Genomic DNA, 21,601 nt, shown 5'->3' on the forward strand with positions numbered 1-21,601 from the left:
GCAGAACATGCAGGTTTGTTACACAGGTATACATGTGCCATGGTGGTTTGCTGCACCCACCAACCCATCATCTAGGTTTTAAGCCCTGCATGTATTAGGTGTTTGTCCTAATACTCTCCCTCCCCTTGCCTCCTACCGCCCGCCATTCACATGTCGTACTCAAGTTTTTAAGCCCTCTAGATTCACATGTCTTATTCCAATTGCTGAGCATTATACGGCGGCACCATTCCACAGATTTGTACTTTGAAAAATTAGGCCAGTAAAGGTTGATGAAGTGATTCTAAAGAATCTTGCCAACCTGGGGTCGGCCAGCAATATTCTATAAGGTCTGTGCTCCAGTGCTGCATTGTCCAGTGCAATAGCCACTCAACACATGTGGTTATTGACATTTGAATTAACAAAACTTCCAGCGAGGCGCTGTGGCTCATGCCTGTAATTCCAGCACTTTGGGAGGCCAAGGCAGGTGGATCACATGAGGTCAGGAATTTAGACCATTGGGAAATAGCCAGGCGTGGTGGCGGGCACCTGTAGTCCCAGCTACTCGGGAGGCTGAGGCAGGAGGATCTCATGAACCCCAGAGGCGGTGGTTACAGTGAGCTGAGATCATGGCACTATACTCCAGCCTGGGCAACAGAGCAAGACTCTGTCTCAAAAACAAAATAATAAAAGATAAATTAATAAAACTTCCGCGTGCTCAGGTGTGCATTGGAGAGCGCACGTAGAGGACACTGCCAGCAGCAGAGAGTTCTGTTGGACAGTGCTGCTCTGGTGGTTCCAGGAGGGAATGGTGGCTGTGTTTGCTTTACTAGATTTATAGGATGAATGAGCCCCAGTTCGTTCCCAAGTTAGTGAACAACTAACTTGGGAAAGTCAAGTAACTTATAAGTGGAAAAGTATGTTTGATTTATATTGGGTAAGTTACAAGGAAGATTTTTTTTTTTTTCCACGCTGGAGACTAAGAAAAGAGAAGAAAAAGATTCTTTAGAGAACTTTTAAGAAAAGCTTTCTTAAGAAAAAAGGTTTTTCTTTTCTTTTTTTTTGAGACGGAGTCTCACTCTGTCACCCAGGCTGGAGTGCAGTGGCACGATCTCGGCTCACTGCAAGCTCCGCCTCCCGGGTTCACGCCATTCTCCTGCCTCAGCCTCCCGAGTAGCTGGGACTACAGGTGCCCGCCACCACGCCTGGCTAATTTTTTGTATTTTTAGTAGAGACGGGGTTTCACCATGTTAGCCAGGATGGTCTCGATCTCCTGACCTCGTGATCCACCCGCCTCGGCCTCCCAAAGTGCTGGGATTACAGGCGTGAGCCACCGCGCCCGGCCAAAAGGTTTTTCTTGAAGCGCCCACCCCCACCACCCCGGTCCCAACCATCTCTTAAACGGGTAGGCAGTACTGGGTTTTCGTTTGAGCTTTCTTAGAGCTCAGTTGAATATTAAGACATTTTTTCAGATTGAGCGTTAATTTCTATGAGAAGTCAAATATCATAATGGAATGTTGATGTTTTAATTTCACAGTGGGTCTGCCAGTCACACAGGTTCATCTCCTTTCTGCCTTTTGTCCATTTCTATTTGCTCGGTTAGATTCTTTGGGATGATAATGTGGCTTGGCAGGTATTCAGGTAGTGAATCACTTTCTCACTTACCCAGCTGTGTAGCAGACAGGTGACGCCCAGTACTTATGCAAAGACTGTCATCTCATGCGTGTCAACCTTGTCTGTCCTAAAAATTGTTCTCAGAGTAGTCATGTGGAATATCTGAGTGCAGCATGTCTGTGGCAAAAAGAACTTAGTGTGATATTTAGAACTTTTTTTTTTTTTTTTTTTTTGAGCTGGAGTCTGGCTCTGTCACCCAGGCTGGAGTGCAGTGGCGCGATCTGTGCTCACTGCAAGCTCCAGCCCCCGGGTTCACACCATTCTCCTGCCTCAGCCTCCCATGTAGCTGGGACTACAGGCGCCCGCCACCGCACTGGGCTAATTTTTTTTGTATTTTTACTAGAGATGGGGTTTCACCATGTTAGCCAGGATAGTCTCTATCTCCTGACTTCTCCTGATCCGCCCGTCTCGGCCTCCCAAAGTGCTGGGATTACAGGCGTGAGCCACTGCACCTGGCCGAGAACTGTCTTTTTGGTGGGTATTGATTAGTCATTTTTATTACTTGCTTGGACCTAAGAGAAACAATCTTTGAGTTGGGTTACATTTGTGAAAGGTAATTGTGTTGGCATACAGTAGAGCTTGGCAGTTTGTTCTGGAAGGAAGATAAATGAAGTTCTGATGTGCTGTGCTTCAGTGTAGAGTGCCCCAAGGCCAGTCTGTAAGGCCCCTCAAGGGGTGCCAGGTGCTGCGCAGAGGGCGAAGCGCTGCAGGGAAGTAGCAGGAAGCTATGCTAGGAAGAGACATAAAGCCTTTGCTAAGTCTCAGATCAGTTATGCAGACAGCTTTTTCAGCATGTTTACTTTTAAAAATAAAACTCCCCTTTCCATATGAATAATGACTAAGGCTATAAGAAAACATTATATGGTAGAGAATAGTAACAATTAAAATGATGTCTGGTGTGGAATGCGTGAGTGAGTGTGTGGTCGGGGGACTCCAGGTGCGATTTTGCTCTCCTCCCATTAGATGACTATGGTTTGCTCAAAGGAAAGTCTCTTACTTTGATCTGCCCTTGTTTAGGCCGAAAGCGAAGAAACCAAGGAGCGCCTGTTTGAATCCATGCTCAGTGAGTGTCGGGACGCCATCCAGGTGGTTCGGGAGGAGCTCAAGCCGGATCAGGTAGGACCCTCAGCTGAGCCCTGGCCCTTGCTCTGGGCAGGGGTCCAGGTCAGCCTGTGTCCCCTTCTCAGGTGGACCCCAGTGCTCTGAGTGCACTGTTCTCTTGGCCACTGTTTCGGTTTTGTTTTTTTTTTTTTTTGAGGTGTGGTTGTCGGGACAAATAAAGGCTTCTGGGCTCCATTACACTGAGAAATTAATCCCTCCCTCCCCTGTTCCTCCTAGTGGTTTCCTGTATGGCCTATGAAGCCTGTGGCCTCAAATTCTGTCTCCAGGTGGACTTCTCCAGTGCCTTCCTTTTTCTGAAAACACTGTCCCTGTGATTCATTCAGGCATCTAGGCTGAAAACCTTAGATGTATTTGTCTCTTTTGTCCCTGTCACCCAGCCCACTTTCTTCTCCATTTGCAGGGCCTCATGCCTATTGTTGATTCGCCTGTTTCTATTAGCCTTTTCTCTTGTGCCTAGGCAACCGCAAAGGTCTCCTAATTGCTTCTTCTGTCTTGGTCCTGGTTCTCTTCTCCAGGCCTTTCTTTTGTGAAACACAAATGGAATCTTTCTAAATCTAGTTTCCCTGTCTAATTTTAAAAAGCCCAGTGATTTCCTGTAGGGATTGAGCAGTGGCCTCCAAACTTTTATCCTGATAAACCCCATAGGCAGCGTTGAGCCTGCACCACTGATGCATTTGTTTATAAATTATATACCTTATTATTTGACTAATTTGTCATATATAAAATGCATTAAAATAAGGACTTTTTTGAATGAGATAAATAGAAATAGAAATTCTAATTTTCTTTTCATACTCAGACTCCCTGGGTTTTATGTGCCCTACTTAGAGACCACTGATCTCTCAGTTCAGACTTGAGCTGGCGTACAAACCTTCCCCAGTCTGTTCCCAGCCTTGTACTTCACTACATCCTTCTGAGTCCTCTCCCTCAAGCTGTTCCACTTACGGACATCTCAGTAATGCTTTTCCCACCCAGTGTGTTACACTGTTCTCATTCCCCTCCCTCCTCACTTGGTTAATCTTTCCTGCCACTCTTCACTTGTCCAAACCTCATCTGTTTTTCAAGGTCCAGCTCATAGCTTGCCATTTCTGAAAAGCGTATGCCTGCACCATCCTAGCCCACAGAGATCTCTGCAGATTCTAATTATCTGATACTTGCAGCTATAAGTTTTGATAGTTAAAGGCCGGGCGCGGTGGCTCAAGCCTGTAATCCCAGCACTTTGGGAGGCCGAGACGGGCGGATCACGAGGTCAGGAGATCGAGACCATCCTGGCTAACACAGTGAAACCCTGTCTCTACTAAAAATACAAAAAAAAACTTAGCCGGGCGAGGTGGCAGGCGCCTGTAGTCCCAGCTACTCGGGAGGCTGAGGCAGGAGAATGGCGTGAACCCGGGAGGCGGAGCTTGCAGTGAGCTGAGATCCGGCCACTGCACTCCAGCCTGGGTGACAGAGCGAGACTCTGTCTCAAAAAAAAAAAAAAAAAAAGTTTTGATAGTTAAGTATTACCTGTTCATAAAAACTTACTTTTATTGTGGTAAAAAAGTGTTAAACATAAAACATACCACCTGGGCCGGGCGCGGTGGCTCAAGCCTGTAATCCCAGCACTTTAGGAGGCCGAGACGGGCGGATCACAAGGTCAGGAGATCGAGACCAGCCTGGCTAACACGGTGAAACCCCGTCTCTACTAAAAAATACAAAAAACTAGCCGGGCGAGGTGGCGGGCGCCTGTAGTCCCAGCTACTCGGGAGGCTGAGGCAGGAGAATGGCGTAGACCTGGGAGGCGGAGCTTGCAGTGAGCTGAGATGCGGCCACTGCACTCCAGCCTGGGCGACAGAGCGAGACTCTGTCTCAAAAAAAAAAAAAAAAAAAAAAAAATACCACCTTAACCATTTTTAAGTGTACGGTTCAGTGGTAAGTAAATGTATTTATAATGTATAACCAACCATCACCACCAGTCCATCTCCAGAACTCTCTGCATTTTGGAAAACTGAAACTCTGAACCCATTAAACAACAATAACTTCAAGTGTTGCCTTGCAACTATTTTTTTTTTCAGCATCTGCCACAAAGCCTTGAGTATAAACTTTGTTTTGAATCACTGCTTTCTCTAAGGAGTCACCTGCTTCCTTGCCCCGTTAGGCTGCCTTTATGTATTGTGCTTCCTTCATCGACTTAACAGAGGTGCCTACAGAGTCCTAGCCCCTGTCACTGTCACTCACCTTGAATGCATAGCAGTTGGGAGACACCTCACAGAATGTAAGGAATGTGGTGCAGCAAAGGCTCATTCATTTCCTGTTGCTACAATCATATTACCACAAACTTAATGGCTTAAGATGATACAAATGTATTATCTTATGCTTCTAGAGGTCAGAAATGTAGTGGGTTCACAGGGCTGTGTTCCTTTAGAAGCCCTAGGGGAATCCTTTTCCAGTATTCCCAAGAATACATCTCCTGGCTTCTAGCAGCTGCCTGTAGTCCTTGGCTTGTGGCTCTCCATTTGTGCTTCAAAGTGATCAGCTCCTCTCCCCTCTGCTTCCATTCCTTCATCATCTCCAGCTCTGACCCATCTGCCTCCCTCTTCTCAGGACCCTGGGATTACATTGGGCCCACCCAGATAATTCAGAGATCCTTAATCACATCCGTAGAGTCTCTTTTACCATATATGGTAACATCTTCACAGATTCCACGGAGGCTAGCATGTAGACATCTCTGGGGTACATTATTCAGCCAGCCACAGAAGGCAGGCTCTGACAGCACAAGGAGTGGAACTGGTATCTGTGGCATAGATCTTCACACAGAGCCGTGGACTGTGGAATGTCTGATTTTAATGCTTTGGGGTTAGGCACTGGGAGGGGTGGACAGGAAGTCTCATCTGGCCGTTACTCTCAATTATCTTATTTGAGGTCAGTGTTTAGATGCCAGTGGCAATTTGAGTGCCACTGTTGTTCTCGATTATGTCAAGTAGTAGATCTTTGATATTTGAGGACTCCTGTCTTACTAGAGTCTGTGTCTATGTTCAGGGCACTTTGGAGACCCCACCATTGCATGAGGTGGTCAGAGCGACAGCATCGGTTGCTTTACTTTTTGCCTTTTTCACTTTCTGCAGAAACAGAGAGATTACATCCTTGAAGGAGAGTCGGGGAAGGTGTCTAATCTTCAATACTTGCATAGGTAAGGGTTATTTTAATTTTTCTACTTTTTAATATTGTTAAAATACCATTTGAACAAAAGAGTGTATGTAATATTTATGTATACTTACATTTATAATTTCTTTTTTTGTTTTTTTGTTTTTTTTTTTGAGACAGGGTCTAGCTCTCTCACCCAGGCTGGAGTGCAGTGATGTGATCTCAGCTCACTGCAGTCTCAATGGCCCAGGCTCAATCAGTCTTCTCACCTTAGCCTCCCACTGAGTAGCTGGGACTACAGGCATGCCCCACTACACCTGGCTAATTTTTTTTTTTGTAGAGATGGGATTTTGCCATGTTGCCCAGGCCGGTCTCAAACTCCTGGACTCAAGCAATCTTCCTGTCTCAGCCTCCCACAGTGCTGGGATTACAGGCGTGAACCACTGCACCTGGCTTACATTTATAATTTCTTAATGCGTAAAAATGCTAATGCATGTATGTCCATTGTATCAAATGAATATATATGCTATATTTACATTTTATGTGCCTAATTTAAGATTTTTACATAGCTTAACTAGAACACAGCCAGGCACAGTGGCTCACGCCTGTAATCCCAATACTTTGGGAGGTTGAGATAAATGGATTGCTTGAGCTCAAGAGTTTGAATTAGCTGGGTGTGATGGTGCACACCTGTGGTCTCAGATACTCCAGAGGCTTGGGTGGGAGGATCCCCTGAGCCTGGGCAGTTCAAGGCTCCAGTCAGCCATGATCATGGTCATGTCACTGCATTCCAGCCTGATACGGCCCTGACTCCAAATTCTCAAAAAAACAAAAACAAGAACACAACCAGTGTTTGAAGCTCCCTGTGGCCCTTTCCTCATTTCCTTCCACTCCTAGAGCTAACTGCTCTCCTTCCCAGCGCCAAACTCTAGAAGTTGGTCTCTGTGTTTTGAATGTGTTACAGTTGTCCATTTCACATTGAAGTTTAATTTCAACTCAAGTTTAACTCCATCCAGAGTTTATTTTTGTGTAAGGTCAGGATCTGCTTCACTTTCTTCCATAAAGACAATAGGTTGTTCTAGTATGATTTATTGACTACTCCATCGTCTCCCCGCTGATCTGCAGCGCCAGCCCTGCCAGGCATGTGTCCCATTTTCTCCATGTGTGTTCTTTCTCTGGACCCTTCTGCTCCATTGATTTGTCTGTACTTGGACCAGCACAGTGCATTATAACTTTGTGCCAATCTCAACATCTGATAGAGCAAGTTCTCCTCGCCAGGTTTGTCCTCAGGGGTCTCTTGACTCTTCTTGTTCCTTTCTTCTTTCATCATATATATTTTAAAGTCACATCGTCCCAGCACTTTAGGCAGCCAAGGCAGGTGGACTACTTGAGTTCAGGCATTCAAGACCAGCCTGGATGAAACCCCATCTCTGCAAAAAAAAAAAAAAAAAATTTTATGCCCGGGTATATGCCCGTAAGTCCCAGCTACTTGGGAGGCTTTGGTGGGAGAATTGCTTGAGCCCATAAGATCTAGCCTACAGTGAGCCATGACCCTGCTACTCCACTCCAGCCTGAACAACAGAGTGAGACCCTGTCTCAAATGAATAAAGTAAAATCACCTCGTCAAGTTTCTTTCTTTTTTTTTGAGATGGAGTCTTGCTCTGTAGCCCAGCCTGGAATGCAGTGGCGTGATCTCAGCTCACTGCAACCTCAACCTCCCAAGTCCTGATTCAAGCAATTCTCCTGCCACAGCCTCCCAAGTAGCTGAGATTACAGGCACACGCCACCATGCTCAGCTAATTTTTTGTATTTTTAGTAGAGACAGGGTTTCACCATGTTGGCCAGGCTGGTCTTGAACTCCTGACCTCATGATCCGCCTGCCTCAGCCTCCCAAAGTCCTGGGATTGCAGGCGTGAGCTACCGTGCCCAGCAAGTTTCATTTTTTTAAAAGATGATTCATTTTGTTTTACAGAAGAGAGGAAGAGTGACATATTTTTGGAATGGACAGGGAGAAGATTCTTGGGAAAACTCCACTTCCCATCAGATTCTCTCTTCCATCTGACCTTGAAATTGTGATTCTTAGTCACTGCTTGTAATTTATATGGTGAGCCTGACAATATCCTTAGCCATTCCCCTGCCCCTCTCCATATTCCTATAAGAGCAAAACCACAAAAACTCCCTTCATTACCCTTAAACTTCACCTTAGGAGTTTTATTTTATGTGAATGTCAAATTCACACGAAATGTCCTACCAGAGGACTCAGCAAGAATGGCCCTTAAATGTTGTCTGTTTCAACAGCCAATGAGAAAGGTGAGGTTCCAGGAGGTTAAGTGATGTGTTTGTAGTTAACAGCCACAAAGAATCAGGAGTTAGTCTAACTTCCTAACCTTGAAAAGACCCTTTGAAACATTCAACAAGGCTTAGGAGACTTTTGAAATTTTGAAGCCCCCTTGCCCGTGGATTCATTTTCCCACCTGAAGGTATAGCTGGTGTCACACCATGAATTTCAGTTAGGTCAGAGGCCAGCTTTGGGGTAAACTGATGAATCAGGAATCAGGCTGCTTTTTTTTCCCCCCCAAGACAGGATCTTTCTCTGTTGCCCAGGCTGGAGTGCAGTGGTACAGTCACAGCTTATCGCAGCCTCAACCTTCTGGGCTCAAGCGGTCCTCCCACCTCAGCCTCCCAAGTAGCTGGAACTATGTGTGCCACCATGCCCAACTAACTTTTTGTATTTTTTGTAGAGACAGGTTTTCAGCATGTTCAGGCTGGTCTTGAACTCCTGGACTCAAGCAGTCTGCCTGCCTTGGCCTCCCAAAGTTTTGGGAATACAGGCATGAGCCCCATGCCCGGCCCAGCTTCTGTATTTCAATAAAACTTTGGAAAGCTGTATCTAAATTCCCATATCATTTTGTGTATAATATTTCTTTGTTTTGAGTCTGGTTTCTGCAAAGCTTTTTAGGAAAATCCATCTCATGACCTCTCCTGTTTCTCAGAAGCATCCACTTTTAATTCGTTTAACACATTTCTGTGGGATTTACCTCAGTATTTCTAAATAACGTGCAGATTTGGGATTTCATCATTTTGTACCTTTCCACCATTAACCCTGTCTCACTCTTCCACTCTGCTTCTCCCTGCCTTGACCCTTCCTAACTCCCACCTAACATTGCTGACACCATCTAAGAGCTCCTTTATGTTCTCGGAATGTTTTGTTTTTGATTTTTGAGACAGTTTCACTCTTGTCGCTCAGGCTGGAGTGCAAAGGTGTGATCTCGGGTCTCCACAACCTCCGCCTCCTGGGTTCAAGCAATTCTCCTGTCTCAGCCTCCTGAGTAGCTGGGATAATAGGCGCACACCACCACGCCCAGCTAATTTTTAGCCACTGCGCCTGGCTTTTTTTTTTTTTTTTTTTTTTTTTTTGAGATGGAGTCTCGCTCTGTTGCCCAAGCTGGAGTGCAGTGGCGTGATCTCGGCTTACTGCGACCTCTGCCTCCCAGATTCAAGCCATTCTCCTGACTCAGCCTCCCTAATAGCTGGGATTACAGGCGCATGCTACCATGCCTGGCTAATTTTTGTATTTTTTTGTAGAGACGGGGTTTTGCCATGTTGGCCAGGCTGGTCTTGAACTCCTGACCTCAAGTAATCCGCCTGCCTCAGCCTCCCAAAGTGCTGGGATTATAGACATGAGCTACCGTGCCCAGCTGAATGTTATTTTTAAAGATAGAGTGTCTCATTCTAATTTCACAACTGCACAGCCTTCCCTTATGTTTCTGGGGTTATTAATAATCATTTTTTGAAGTTCTTCTCACTGCAAAGTGTGGTTTCTCCTGCTTGCTTATTTTTCCCTCTTGGTTCTGGCCTCTTCCTTCTTGGTAGAGGCTTTCCTTAATTAAATGTCTAGTGATCCTTGGTCATCCCACTCCTGTTGAAGGGTGTGGCTTGTCAGATGCAAGCTTTGCATATACACATGAGGCTCATCTTTTGGTGTCTGGCTCTGCCCTTCCACCAAGGACTCCAACTCGAGAATCTTGTAGGGTTTCTGTTGCACTGTTCAGATATCTGGGATATACCAGGCTGCTGTTGTTCTGGAAGCCGAGTAGAGAAGAGACCAATGGGTCAGTGCTCAGAACTTGACAGTCCCTGGATCTTATGCTCATTTTGGAGCCCTTGACCTCAGCTGTGCTGGTGTCCTCTGCCCACAGCATCTTTTGTATCCTATCTAAGCTGTGGCCTCCGATCTGTTGGAGTGGGATGGGGCTCTAGGGACAGAAGTGCTGCTTAAACAGAGTTTAAACAGTTAACATGTTTTTAGCCCCAAATCTTAAAAGGACTTGCCAGGTGGTACAGTTAAAATAGTCTCTGCAGTTTATACACATGGTTAGTATGCATAACCACCCCAAGCGATTGTACCTTGGTATTTTCTGAGCAGAGAAGGCCCTCAGATGAGTAGGCACAGCTGCAGTGGGAGGACACTGGCCTTGTAGTGTGAGCTAGTCAGGGAAGTAGTCCTTGCTCCAGAAACTGGCTCGCCATCCATGGTCCATGTCTTTTTTTTGTTTTTTTTTTTTCATTTGAGACAAGGTCTCACTCTGTCACCCAGGCTGGAGTGCAGTGGCGCAATCTTGGCTCACTGCAACCTTTGTCTCCCAGGCTCAGGTGATCCTCCCACCTCAGCCTCCTGAGTAGCTGGGACCAGAGGCATGAGCCACCATACCTGGCCAATCTTTCTTTTTCTTTTTTCTTTTTTTTGAGATGGAATCTCGCTCTGTCGCCCAGACTGGAGTGCAGTGACGCGATCTCGGCTCACTGCAAGCTCCGCCTCCCGGGTTCACACCATTCTCCTGCTTCAGCCTCCCAAGTAGCTGGGACTACAGGTGCCCGCCACCACGCCCGGCTAATTTTTTGTACTTTTGGTATAGATGGGGTTTCACCGTGTTAGCCAGGATGGTCTTGATCTCCTGACCTGCCTGCTGCAGCCTCCCAAAGTGCTGGGATCACAGGCCTGAGCCACCGCGCCCGGCCCCCTGCCCCCACCTTTTTTTTTTTTTTTTTTTTTTTGAGACAGAGTCTTGCTCTGTCGCCCAGGCTGGAGTGCAGTGGCGTGATCTCGGCTCACTGCAAGCTCCACCTCCCGGGTTCATGCCATTCTCCTGCTTCAGCCTCCCAAGTAGCTGGGACTACAGGCGCCCGCCACCTTGCCCGGCTAATTTTTTGTATTTTTTTTTAGTAGAGACGGGGTTTCACCGTGTTAGCCAGTATGGTCTCGATCTCCTGGCCTCGTGATCCGCCCGTCTCGGCCTCCCAAAGTTCTGGGATTACAGGCTTGAGCCACCGCGCCTGGCCCCCCCTTTTTTTTTTTAATTTTAGAGTCAAGGTTTTGCTATCTTGCTCCGGCTGGAGTGCAGTGGTGTGATCATAGCTCACTGCTGCCTTGAATACCCAGGCTCAAGCAATCTCCTGCCTCATGAGTTGCTGGGATCCCACTCTGTGTGTTTGTGTGTTTGTTTGTTTCCTCTACTGTGTGGTTCTTGAAAAAGGATGCAGAAGGTATAAATCAAGCTAAAAATCAAATTTTGTGATAAGATCCCAAACGGGTCCCCTGCAAACTTGCCACTGGATAGTAGCCAAATGGAGGGTCCCTTGAAGTCCAGGCCAAATGGCCCTGCTGTGGCCACGCCCCCACCAGCCCCCCACTTCCTCTGGGTCAGCCCCAACTCATAGTCCAGTCCTCCTCCCAGTTCCTCTGCTTCTCTGAGTATAACTTGAGTTGACTTATGGTGCATTCCAGCTACCTGACTTACATCAAGCTGTCAACGGCAATCAAGCGTAATGAGAACATGGCCAAAGGTCTGCAGAGGGCTCTGCTGCAGCAGCAGCCAGAGGATGACAGCAAGCGCTCCCCCCGGCCCCAGGACCTGATCCGGCTCTATGACATCATCTTACAGGTGACCCTTGAGGACCGGGAAGGCAAGGGCCTGTCGTTTTCCTTTGCCTGTGTCAGGCACAAAATGACTTAACTTTGCATCACAAAAGGACTGTGACAAGCAGGACCTGTTAGTAGCTGGGAAAAGACAAAGGTCTTACACCAGTTGTGCAGTCTGTGAGCCACTACCTCTCAGACATGTTGATCTGTAGAGAATAGTGACCCCAGGTCATCACTGAGCACTTCACCTGTATAAGATGCTCCCAGGTGCCACAGAGCATCTGAGACCTGAGTCCATGCCATCTTGGCCCCCAGGGAGTTTGTCAGTCAGTAGGACTGTGAGACACACAGTCAAGGCATCTGAGTAGATGCTAAGCAAAATAAAAGCTCAGAGCTGGAACAGATCCCTTCCGGCTGAGATGGGCCAAGTCTCTGAAGGCGGGTGAGCTAAGAGTTGAGTTGTAAAGGACAAATATGTTTCCAAGATCAGAGAGGGGAATGGAGGTGACACCAGGTGTGGCTGCTGCCAGGTCACTTCACAGGCTTTTCCCCATTGTATTGACCTCGGGCTTTTTTTTCCTCACCCTTACCCGTTCTTACAAGGTCTTCTGTCAAAAATTCAATCTAAGATCTTCTCTTCATGAATTTTCTTGTTGCATCTGTTGTACAGAATCTGGTGGAATTGCTCCAGCTTCCTGGTTTAGAGGAAGACAAAGCCTTCCAGAAAGAGATAGGCCTCAAGACTCTGGTGTTCAAAGCTTACAGGTAACGTCCCATAGGATAGGCAGAGTTTTCCTCTGCCTCCCAGGTTCTGTAAGCATTGGGAGCATGACCCAGCCCATAACAGTTGGAATCGTTGGCCTTGAGTGTATGTGTTACCTTGCCTGTGATCACAGGAAGGTCAGCCCAGCATATTCAAGGGGGGTTTCTAAAGGCTGTGGCCAGTAGTGGCCAGTGATGATGTCTGCCGTCTGGCCAGGTCAGGGGGAGTGGAGCACACGTGTTAAAGTTGGCTTCCTCGCTGGGCGCGTTGGCTCACACTTGTAATCCCAGAACTTTGGGAGGCTGAAGTGGGTGGGTCACCTGTGGTCGGGAGTTTGGGACCAGCCTGACCAACATGGAGAATCTCCATCTCCATTAAAAATACAAAATTAGCCGGGCGCGGTGGCTCACGCCTGTAATCCCAGCACTTTGGGAGGCCGAGGCGGGCGGATCACAAGGTCAGGAGATCAAGACCATCCTGGCTAACATGGTGAAAGCCCGTCTCTACTAAAAATATAAAAAATAGCCGGGCATGCTGGTGGGCGCCTGTAGTCCCAGCTACGCGGGAGGCTGAGGCAGGAGAATGACGTGAACCCGGGAGATGGAGCTTGCAGTGAGCCGAGATCATGCCACTGCACTCCAGCCTGGGAGACAGCAAGACTCCATCTCGGAAAAAAAAAAAAAAAAAATTAGCCAGGCGTGGTGGTGCGTGCCTGTAATCCCAGCTACTCGGGAGGCTGAGGAAGGAGAGTAGCTTGAACCCGAGAGGCAGAGGTTGCGGTGAGCCAAGATTGCACCATTGCACTCCAGCCTGGGCGACAAGAGTGAAACTCCATCTCAAAAAAGAAAACTTGTCTTCCTCTACTTTCCTCCTCCCTCCCAGGGGAAAAGGGGCATGCATTGAAAGGGTGTTAGTTAGTGGAACCAGAGTGGCCAGTTCAAGGAACTTGAACTAACTCGGGATAAAGCTAAGCTCGGTTTCTTTTTTTTTTTTTTTTTGAGACGGAGTTTCACTCTTGTTGCCCAGGCTGGAGTGCATTGACACCATGTCGGCTCACCGCAACCTCCACCTCCTGGGTCCAAGCGATTCTTCTGCCTCAGTCTCCTGAGTAGCTGAGATTACAGGCATGCGCCACCACACCCGGCTAATTTTTTTTTATATTTTTAGTAGAGATGGGGTTTCTCCATGTTGATCAGGCTGGTCTCGAAGTCCCGACCTCGGGTGATTCACCCACCTCGGCCTCCCAAAGCGCTGGGATTACAGGTGTGAGCCACCGTGCCCAGCCTAAACTCAGTTTCTTGAATGACTTGTGTCATTTGTAACTTGGAAGTAGGCTGGGTAGCACAATGGGGCCCAGCCAGGATGGAAGGCAGAGCCCCATGCATTCTTGCCCTTCCTCTTCTGGCCCTCACACGCCAGTGTGCTCTGGTACTCCAGCGTGCCCCATCTTCACTCCATGGCCCCTTCTGTCCTCTCAGGGACCAGCAGCGCTTAGTGTCTGCTGAGCCCAGGAGAGGAATTTGACTCAGAAAGAACCTTCTGTGGGTTCTGTGTTTGGAAAGCGATGAGCAGAGATGAATGATTGCGACTTGGGGGTGTGGATCGGGGTGGGATTTCTGTTTGAGCCGGGCAGCATTCTTCCTTCCTTCCTGTCCTGGCCTCACCATGCTCCTGTTGGGAACTGTTTCTCCTCTGCAGGGTCAGTCAGTCAGTAAAAAACCATGGCTCACTGTTGGGCCTACCTGGGCATCTCTGACTGCTGGGAAGCATCTCTGCAGGGTAGCCTACAAATCTGAACACTTCCCATGAAGGGAGCTCCCATGCAGTGATCCCACGTTAAGAAACCTGTTACCAAATGTAAAATTTTGCCTTAACTGCAAGGAAAGCCTTGGTCTTGGGTAATTGCTGCTTTAGAATATTGTGGCTCTTTTCCCCTCCCCATCAGGTGTTTTTTCATTGCTCAGTCCTATGTGCTGGTGAAGAAGTGGAGCGAAGCCCTTGTCCTGTATGATAGAGTCCTGAAATATGCAAACGAAGTAAATTCTGATGCTGGCGCCTTCAAGAACAGCCTAAAGGTGAGACGTTGGCCTCTCCTTGTTTGCAAGCCCTGGCAGGTTATGGAGTCAGCTGTGGAGGAGCTGCGAGGGTACAACAGCTGGGCTCCACCTCAGGCTGGTCCTCCCTAGCTGCCCATGGGACCTGGTATGGCCCTGACTGCCCAGGAGCTGCAGACTGTGTCACTCATGGCTGTGCTCCAGCCCTAAGGAGGATTTAGGTATGAAGAAGGGAAGGCATTTTTCTGATTTAAAAGAAACCACAGGAAAACCTGAAGTACTGCTCTCAGACTTGACTACACGTTGAAATCTCTTAGGAAGATTGTTTTCAAGGTAGATGTCTGGGTCGCACCCTAGAGATTGCGGTTCTAATTAGTGTGAGGGGTCTGAAGTGGGCATTGGGACCTTGAAAGGCCCTAGTGATGGGCCTTTCATGCAACAAGTGAGAAGCACTGGTGAAGCCATCCTGCAGGGCCTGTGCAAGACCAGCAGCAGCAGCGGGGGCCTGGCTAGGAATGCAGCCTGTCAGCTCCCACCTGGGACCTTCTGCTTGTTTGGTTTTTTTTCTTTCTTTCTTTCTTTCGACAGGGTCTCGCTCTGTCACCCAGGCTGGAATGCAGTGGCACCATCATAGCTCACTGCAGCCTTGAACTCCCGGGCTCAAGTTACCCTCCCACCTCAGCCTCCTGAGTAGCTGGGACTACAGACATGAGCCACCATGCCAGGCCAATTTTTATTTTTTTGTAGAGATGGGGGGGGTCTCACTATGTTGCCCAGGCAGGTCTTGAACTCCTGGCCTCAAGCAGTCCTCCTGCCTCTCTGCCTCCCAAAACCTTGGGATTGGAGGCATGAGCCACCATGCTGGCCAGTAACTGCATTTTAACAAAATCCCCAGGCCATTTGGGGGTCCATTAAAGCTAAGGAAATGCTTGATCTAAAGAACAGCCCCAGGGCCGGGCGCGGTGCTTCACGCCTATAATCCCAGCAGTTTGGGAAGCTGAGGTGGGCAGATCACTTAAGGTAAGGAAATCAAGACCAGCCTGGGGAACATGGCAAAACCCTGTGTCTACAAAAATACAAAACATTAGCCAGGTGTGGTGGTGCACACCTGTAATCCCAGCTACTCGGGAAGCTGAGGCAGGAGAATCACTTGAACCTGGGAGGCAGAGGTTGCAGTGAGCCGAGATCACGCCACTGCACTCCAGCCTGAGTGACAAAGCAAGACTCCATCTCAAAATAAATAAACAAAGCGCAGCTGTGGAAGGCTTGCTTTGCTTTACTTTTTTTTTTTTTTTTTTTTAAGGTGGAGTATCGCTCTGTCTACCAGGCTAGAGTGCAGTGGCACGATCTCGGCTCACTGCAACTTCTGCCTCCCAGGTTCAAGCGATTCTCTTATCTCAGCCTCCCAAGTAGCTGGGACTATAGACATGTGCCACCAAGCCCAGCTTATTTTTATATTTTTAGTAGAGACAGTTTCACCATGTTGGCCAGGCTGGTCTCAAACTCCTGACCTCAAGTGATCCTCTGACCTCAGCCTCCCAAAGTGCTAGGATTACAGGCGTGAGCCACCACGCCTGGTGCTTTACTGATTATTGAATGACGACTAGCTTCTTAAGCTTGTGGCCTACTGTGATGATATAGAACTTGTTGCAACATCAGCTGGTCTAAGGAATCCATATATATTTGACAAGTAGAGACCATTTAGAAAAGCAAGCAAAGGTTCCTGTTGTTGATGGAGTCACGCCAGCGTTGGAGCTGCTGGATCCCGTGCATGCTCAGAGGGGTGGAGAAGAGCTCTCTGCCTTCAGAGTGCTTGTAGTTTTGTTGCAGCCACAGACTGGCATGCAGGAGCCCACCTATGGATGCAGAAGAAGTAAAAGAGATCCCATGCAAAGGCAGAGTTAGGAAAGAGCAGAGGGATGTGGGCAGGTGGGGGTGACAGGCGTGGCAGCGTCGCCACTGTGGAATATCATCTTGGGACACGGTGCAAACCAGTGTGGCCCTGATTTCATGTGCTGAATTGCTTTGTGGGGGACGTGTCAGAAAATGGAGGCGGGAAGGGTTCTGTGGTATCCAGACCTTCTCGGGTCATTCCCAATATGCCAAGCAAGAGACTGAGGCCGGGAAAATTCATCGCCCTCGCTGAAGCAGTGGGATGTAACGACGAAGGCCCTTGAGCGAGATGGCCCAGCCCTTTACCCCAGCCCGCTGCCACTTGGGGGCATGGCCAGCACATTGCCTAACCTCTCCATGCTTCCGTTTTCTCATCTGTAAAATGGGAGTGCAAACTGCCTCAGGATTATTGAGAAGGTTAAGCTAGTGATTATGTAACCTGCCTAGAATAATGCCTGGCACACTGTTTTAGTGTATGATAAATTTATTAATATTATCAACATCATCTTTATTTCCAGGCATTATTACTTAAGCCGTGGCATAGCTTTTCCCATTTGAAACAGGCTAGCACTTTTAGTTTTGTTTTATTCTAATAGGGAGAACCATTTAGAAAGTCTAAAGTCCTATGAAAATACCAGTGGGGTCGCTTAACTCAGGTTAGGTTGGTGTGCTCTGACCTGGCCCTGACTCGGGAGTACACGTTTTCTGAATCTTACAGGACCTACCTGACGTGCAAGAGCTCATCACTCAAGTGCGGTCGGAGAAGTGCTCCCTGCAGGCCGCGGCCATCCTTGGTGAGCCCCCTGCCTGGCCTTTGTATCCCCAGACTTCCCTTCCTGCCACTGCCCTTCTCTCCCACACCCCACACTACTGTTTTAAGGTTGAAAGCGTTGTCTCGGTTCATCTGTAAGATGTTTCTTTTTCCTGGCCTTTACTTGTGCCAGCTGGGCATCAGATCGTGTAGAAGCATTTCGAGATGCGCTGTTACACTGGCCCTTCTCCCTTTTACTGTCCTCATGCAACTGTGCTGGCTTCACTGGGCCGACAGCGTTGGATCTGGGATTGATCTGTTTATCTCCACCACTTCTCAGCAGGAGACAGGACTGGCTTCCCCACGTACTGGCTCCTTTTACTTTTGGGATGTAGGGGCCACCTGTGTGATAGGCCTCATTTGTGAGTAGTGAGCTATTATAAATCATTGTTCTTACTGAATCCCTGTGAAACTTCCAGATGGAAACGATGCTCATCAAACAGAGACCTCCTCTTCCCAAGTCAAGGACAATAAGGTAAGTCTGGGCTGTAGGATTACAAAGCAGGATTAGTAACAAACTAGAAAGGCAAGCTCATTGTAGAGCAGTGGACCCTAAATTTCTAAGGAAACCCCCATCTCTCTCCCTTCTCTTACCCAACCTCAAAGCTTCCTGCATAAAGCTTCCTAGATGTCAGATCATCCCTGGGAAGAAGAGGGTTGAGGAACCTGTACTGTACAGAGTAGCACCTGTGGGTAAGAGCTCTAACTCGGAACATGGCCGACAGACCTGTACCCCAGTCCTAGCCTGCCCGTCTCTTAGCCTCTCAGGGTTTCAGTGACTCTGACTGCAAGACAGGGACGTGGTAGCCGCTCCTCGTAGGAGGCTGTCAGGATTGAGTGATTGAGTGAGATGGCGCCTGTAAAGCTCTGAACCAGGCAGTCGGCACTCAGGAAATGTTCACCAAGGGTGTTCTGTGACGGATGCCTACATATGTCTCTTTGATTTGACTTCCAGCCTCTGGTTGAACGGTTTGAGACATTCTGCCTGGACCCTTCCCTTGTCACCAAGCAAGCCAACCTTGTGCACTTCCCACCAGGCTTCCAGCCCATCCCTTGCAAGCCTTTGTTCTTTGACCTGGCCCTCAACCATGTGGCTTTCCCACCCCTTGAGGACAAGTTGGAACAGAAGACCAAGAGTGGCCTCACTGGATACATCAAGGGCATCTTTGGATTCAGGAGCTAACCAGGCTCTTCCTCAGGGGTGGGGGAGATTCTGACTCTTAATCTGTATTGTGAGAAAATCCCAGCAAGTTCCATGATATTAAATCCAGGTCTGCGTTGGCCCGGGGCAAGAGTTTAACATCTTCGGCCCTGCATTCCTACATCTGTGTTTGTACACATTCTTAAGCCGTGTGTTAGGAGAGCACCCTGTCGTCTTCCGGTAAATGTGTGCGGGGTCATCCTGTCTCCTAGGCCTCCTGGGAGAGGGCCGCTGCTGTCTGGCGCCCTGTGAGCTGTGATTGCCTTTGGTCAGTGGTGTGTTCAGGAGGCCACACCAGGCACAGATGGGGCCTTGAAACGCTTTGTCATGCTTCTTCACTACCATGGATTTGAAATGAACTCATCCTTGCTGTGAGCATCCAGGATCCCTTGAAAAGTTTATCTATGACTATGAAACTGGCAACGTCACCCCAGAATTACGGTCAGCCTTATTCCCCTTCACCTCCCAGTGAACGCTAAGAAGTTTCAGACAAGCAGAGAGCTCTATTTTTAGAAGAAATATGTTACACTCAGAAATGATAAAACCAAATCTTATATTAAAAGGCAAAGATGATGGAGACTGTGCCCATTTCTTATGTGCTCTCCCTCATATCCAGTCCCTGTTCTCTCCTCGGGAGCCTGGCTGTGTGAACCCAGTGAGGTCAAGTGTAACCTGACTCACCAGCAGCTAGGTGTGGCTGATGCCAGATACAGATGTTAGAGGGCACTATTTTTCAGGAGTTCCCAATGTGTAATTTTTTGATGCCATTACATTTTAATCCCCTTCTTTACTCCCCTTTTTTTCTTAGTCATCCCTTTTCACTTCTATTATAACATCAATAATAGAAGTCACAAAAACAATGTAAGAAAGCAAGGAATAAAAGTGATTTAAACATGTACCTGACACTTATGATTCCCTTTGGAAATCAAAACTCACCTGTCACATAGGAAAGAAAAGTCGCCACGAGAAATGTTGGCTTAGTTGTTTTCAGTTTTTGAGCAAATCCGGTGGCTGGAAGAAAAGGTTGACTGGTTAAAAATCCGAGAGCATTGTTTCAGGATGGCATTGTAACTCCGCCAGGGTTCCCTTTGCCCGCTGCCTAGATGGAGCTGATTCATCGAAACAGGAATTGTAATAGAGTTTAATTCACACAGAGCTGGCTAAACAGGAGACTGGAGTTTGTTTTTACTCAAATTGGTCTCCCTGAAAATTCAGAGACTGGGAATTTTAAGGATAATTTGATGGGCAGGGGGTCTGGAAGTGGGAAGTGCTGATTGGTCAGGTTGGAGATGAGGTCATAGGGAGTTGAAGCTGGCCTCTTGTGCTGAGTTGGTTTCCTGGGCAAGGGCCACAAGACCAGATGAGCCAGTTTGGATGGATGGTGTCAGCCGATCCATAGAGTGCAGGGTCTGAAAAATATCTCAAGCACCATTCTTAGGTTTTACAACAGTGATGTCATCCCTAGGAGCAACTGGGAAGGTTCAGAATCTTGTGGCCTGTGGCTGCATGACTCCTAAACCGTAACGTCAATTCTCGTGGCTAATTTGTTAGTCCTGCAAAGGCAGTCTGGTCCCCAGGCAAGAAGGGGGTTTATTTCCGGAAAGTGCTGTTACCATCTTTGTTTCAAAGTTAAACAGTTAAACTGTAAGCTTCTCCCAAAGTTAGTTCAGCTTATTCCCAGGAATGAACAAGGACAGCTTGGAGATTAGAAGCAAGATAGAGGCTGGGTGCAATGGCTCATGCCTGTAATCCCAGCACTTTGGGAGGCCGAGGCGGGCCGATCACAAGGTCAGGAGATCGAGACCATCCTGGCTAACACGGTGAAACCCCGTCTCTACTAAAAAATACAAAAAATTAGCCGGGCATGGTGGTGGGCGCCTGTAGTCCCAGCTACTCGGGAGGCTGAGGCAGGAGAATGGTGTGAACCAGGAGGCGGAGCTTGCAGTGAGCCGAGATCGCACCACTGCACTCCAGCCTGGTGACATCTCAAAAAAAAAAAAAAAAACAAACAAAATGGAGTGGGTTAGGCCAGACCTCTTTCACTCTAATAATCTCACCATTAGAATTTTTGAAAAGGTGGTTTTAGAATGCCACTGTGGGCTTGGCTATGCCTCTTGTTTTCCCAGTAAGTTGCAGGGAGGGCGGGCTAAGAGCTAGAAAGGATGGTGAGACACAAATCAGACTTCTTGTTAGATTTGGGTGGTGGCTTAGAACCTTGAGATGCTGGAAGAGGGGCCTTAACCCCTGGGATTTGTTTTGGGTTGGAGAGCCTCAGGAAGCTGGGGTTTTTCTAATTGAAAGTTTCATCATCTATGCCATATAAATTTAGGACTGTCCTCACCCCTCCTTCTGGAAATATAGCACAAATAAGCTGGACACAGTGGCTTACGCTTGTAATCCCAGCACTTTGGGATACTGAGGCAGGCAGATCACTTGAGGCCAGAAGTTCGAGGCCAGCCTGGGCAACATGGCAAGACCTTGTCTCTACCAAAAAAAAAAATTGTTTAAAGAAAAATATATATAGCATAAATGATTGGTCTCAGGTCCTTGTCCATCCATGTCCTCATCCTCCTCTCAGGGTCATCTGCCAGGATTCTGCACCTCCCTTGTCTCGTCTCTGTGCTGACAGCCGTGCTGTCCTCCAGCTCCAAGAACCCAGTTCCAGGCCCTGCTGTGCAGCAGTCTCAGGCCTGCCTCAGGCCGTTGCCTGCAGCATCGTGAGGGGGACAGGCATGGGGAACCGCTCATCCTCCTGGAAGATGTCCCTTTGTCCTGCCCACAGCCCTCCCAGCCTCTCCCACTACAGCGCTGGCCTCAGTGGGGACCCAGGACCTATCAACTAGGGATGGAGGCGAATCCAGACTGCACCTTTTCTTCTCAGGTTGCCTAATGCTTTGTCTCGCGGCCACACTACAAATTCCATTCCTCTCAGTGCTCCTTCCAGGCACTCTGAGCAGCACTGGCTGTTACCGGCCAGTGATGCTGTTTAGTATTAAAAGCAGGTGTTTACATAAGAAGACAGATCTGGCAGGGCCAAGGTCTCCGGCGAGCTTGCACATCCCTTCAC

At 48.1% G+C, this 21,601-nt stretch overlaps 2 protein-coding genes across 4 annotated transcripts in view; one reads left to right on the forward strand and one right to left on the reverse strand.

Annotated features, from left to right (window-relative positions):
* SRP68 (signal recognition particle 68) overlaps positions 1-19,113 on the forward strand; it is a 42,680-nt gene extending 23,567 nt beyond the window's left edge. For both annotated transcript variants that reach the window (XM_050764259.1, XM_050764260.1), the window contains 8 exons: positions 2,668-2,766; positions 5,874-5,938; positions 11,678-11,834; positions 12,483-12,577; positions 14,521-14,650; positions 17,241-17,316; positions 17,753-17,808; positions 18,289-19,113. In XM_050764259.1, the coding sequence (XP_050620216.1) occupies positions 2,668-2,766; positions 5,874-5,938; positions 11,678-11,834; positions 12,483-12,577; positions 14,521-14,650; positions 17,241-17,316; positions 17,753-17,808; positions 18,289-18,516 (906 nt within the window). In that variant the 3' untranslated portion in view covers positions 18,517-19,113. The remainder of the gene's footprint in view (positions 1-2,667; positions 2,767-5,873; positions 5,939-11,677; positions 11,835-12,482; positions 12,578-14,520; positions 14,651-17,240; positions 17,317-17,752; positions 17,809-18,288) is intronic.
* UBALD2 (UBA like domain containing 2) overlaps positions 1-21,601 on the reverse strand; it is a 468,792-nt gene that overhangs the window by 225,149 nt on the left and 222,042 nt on the right. The window lies entirely within an intron of this gene.

This window comes from Macaca thibetana, chromosome 16 (assembly GCF_024542745.1).
Source record: "Macaca thibetana thibetana isolate TM-01 chromosome 16, ASM2454274v1, whole genome shotgun sequence".
NCBI lineage: Eukaryota > Metazoa > Chordata > Mammalia > Primates > Cercopithecidae > Macaca > Macaca thibetana.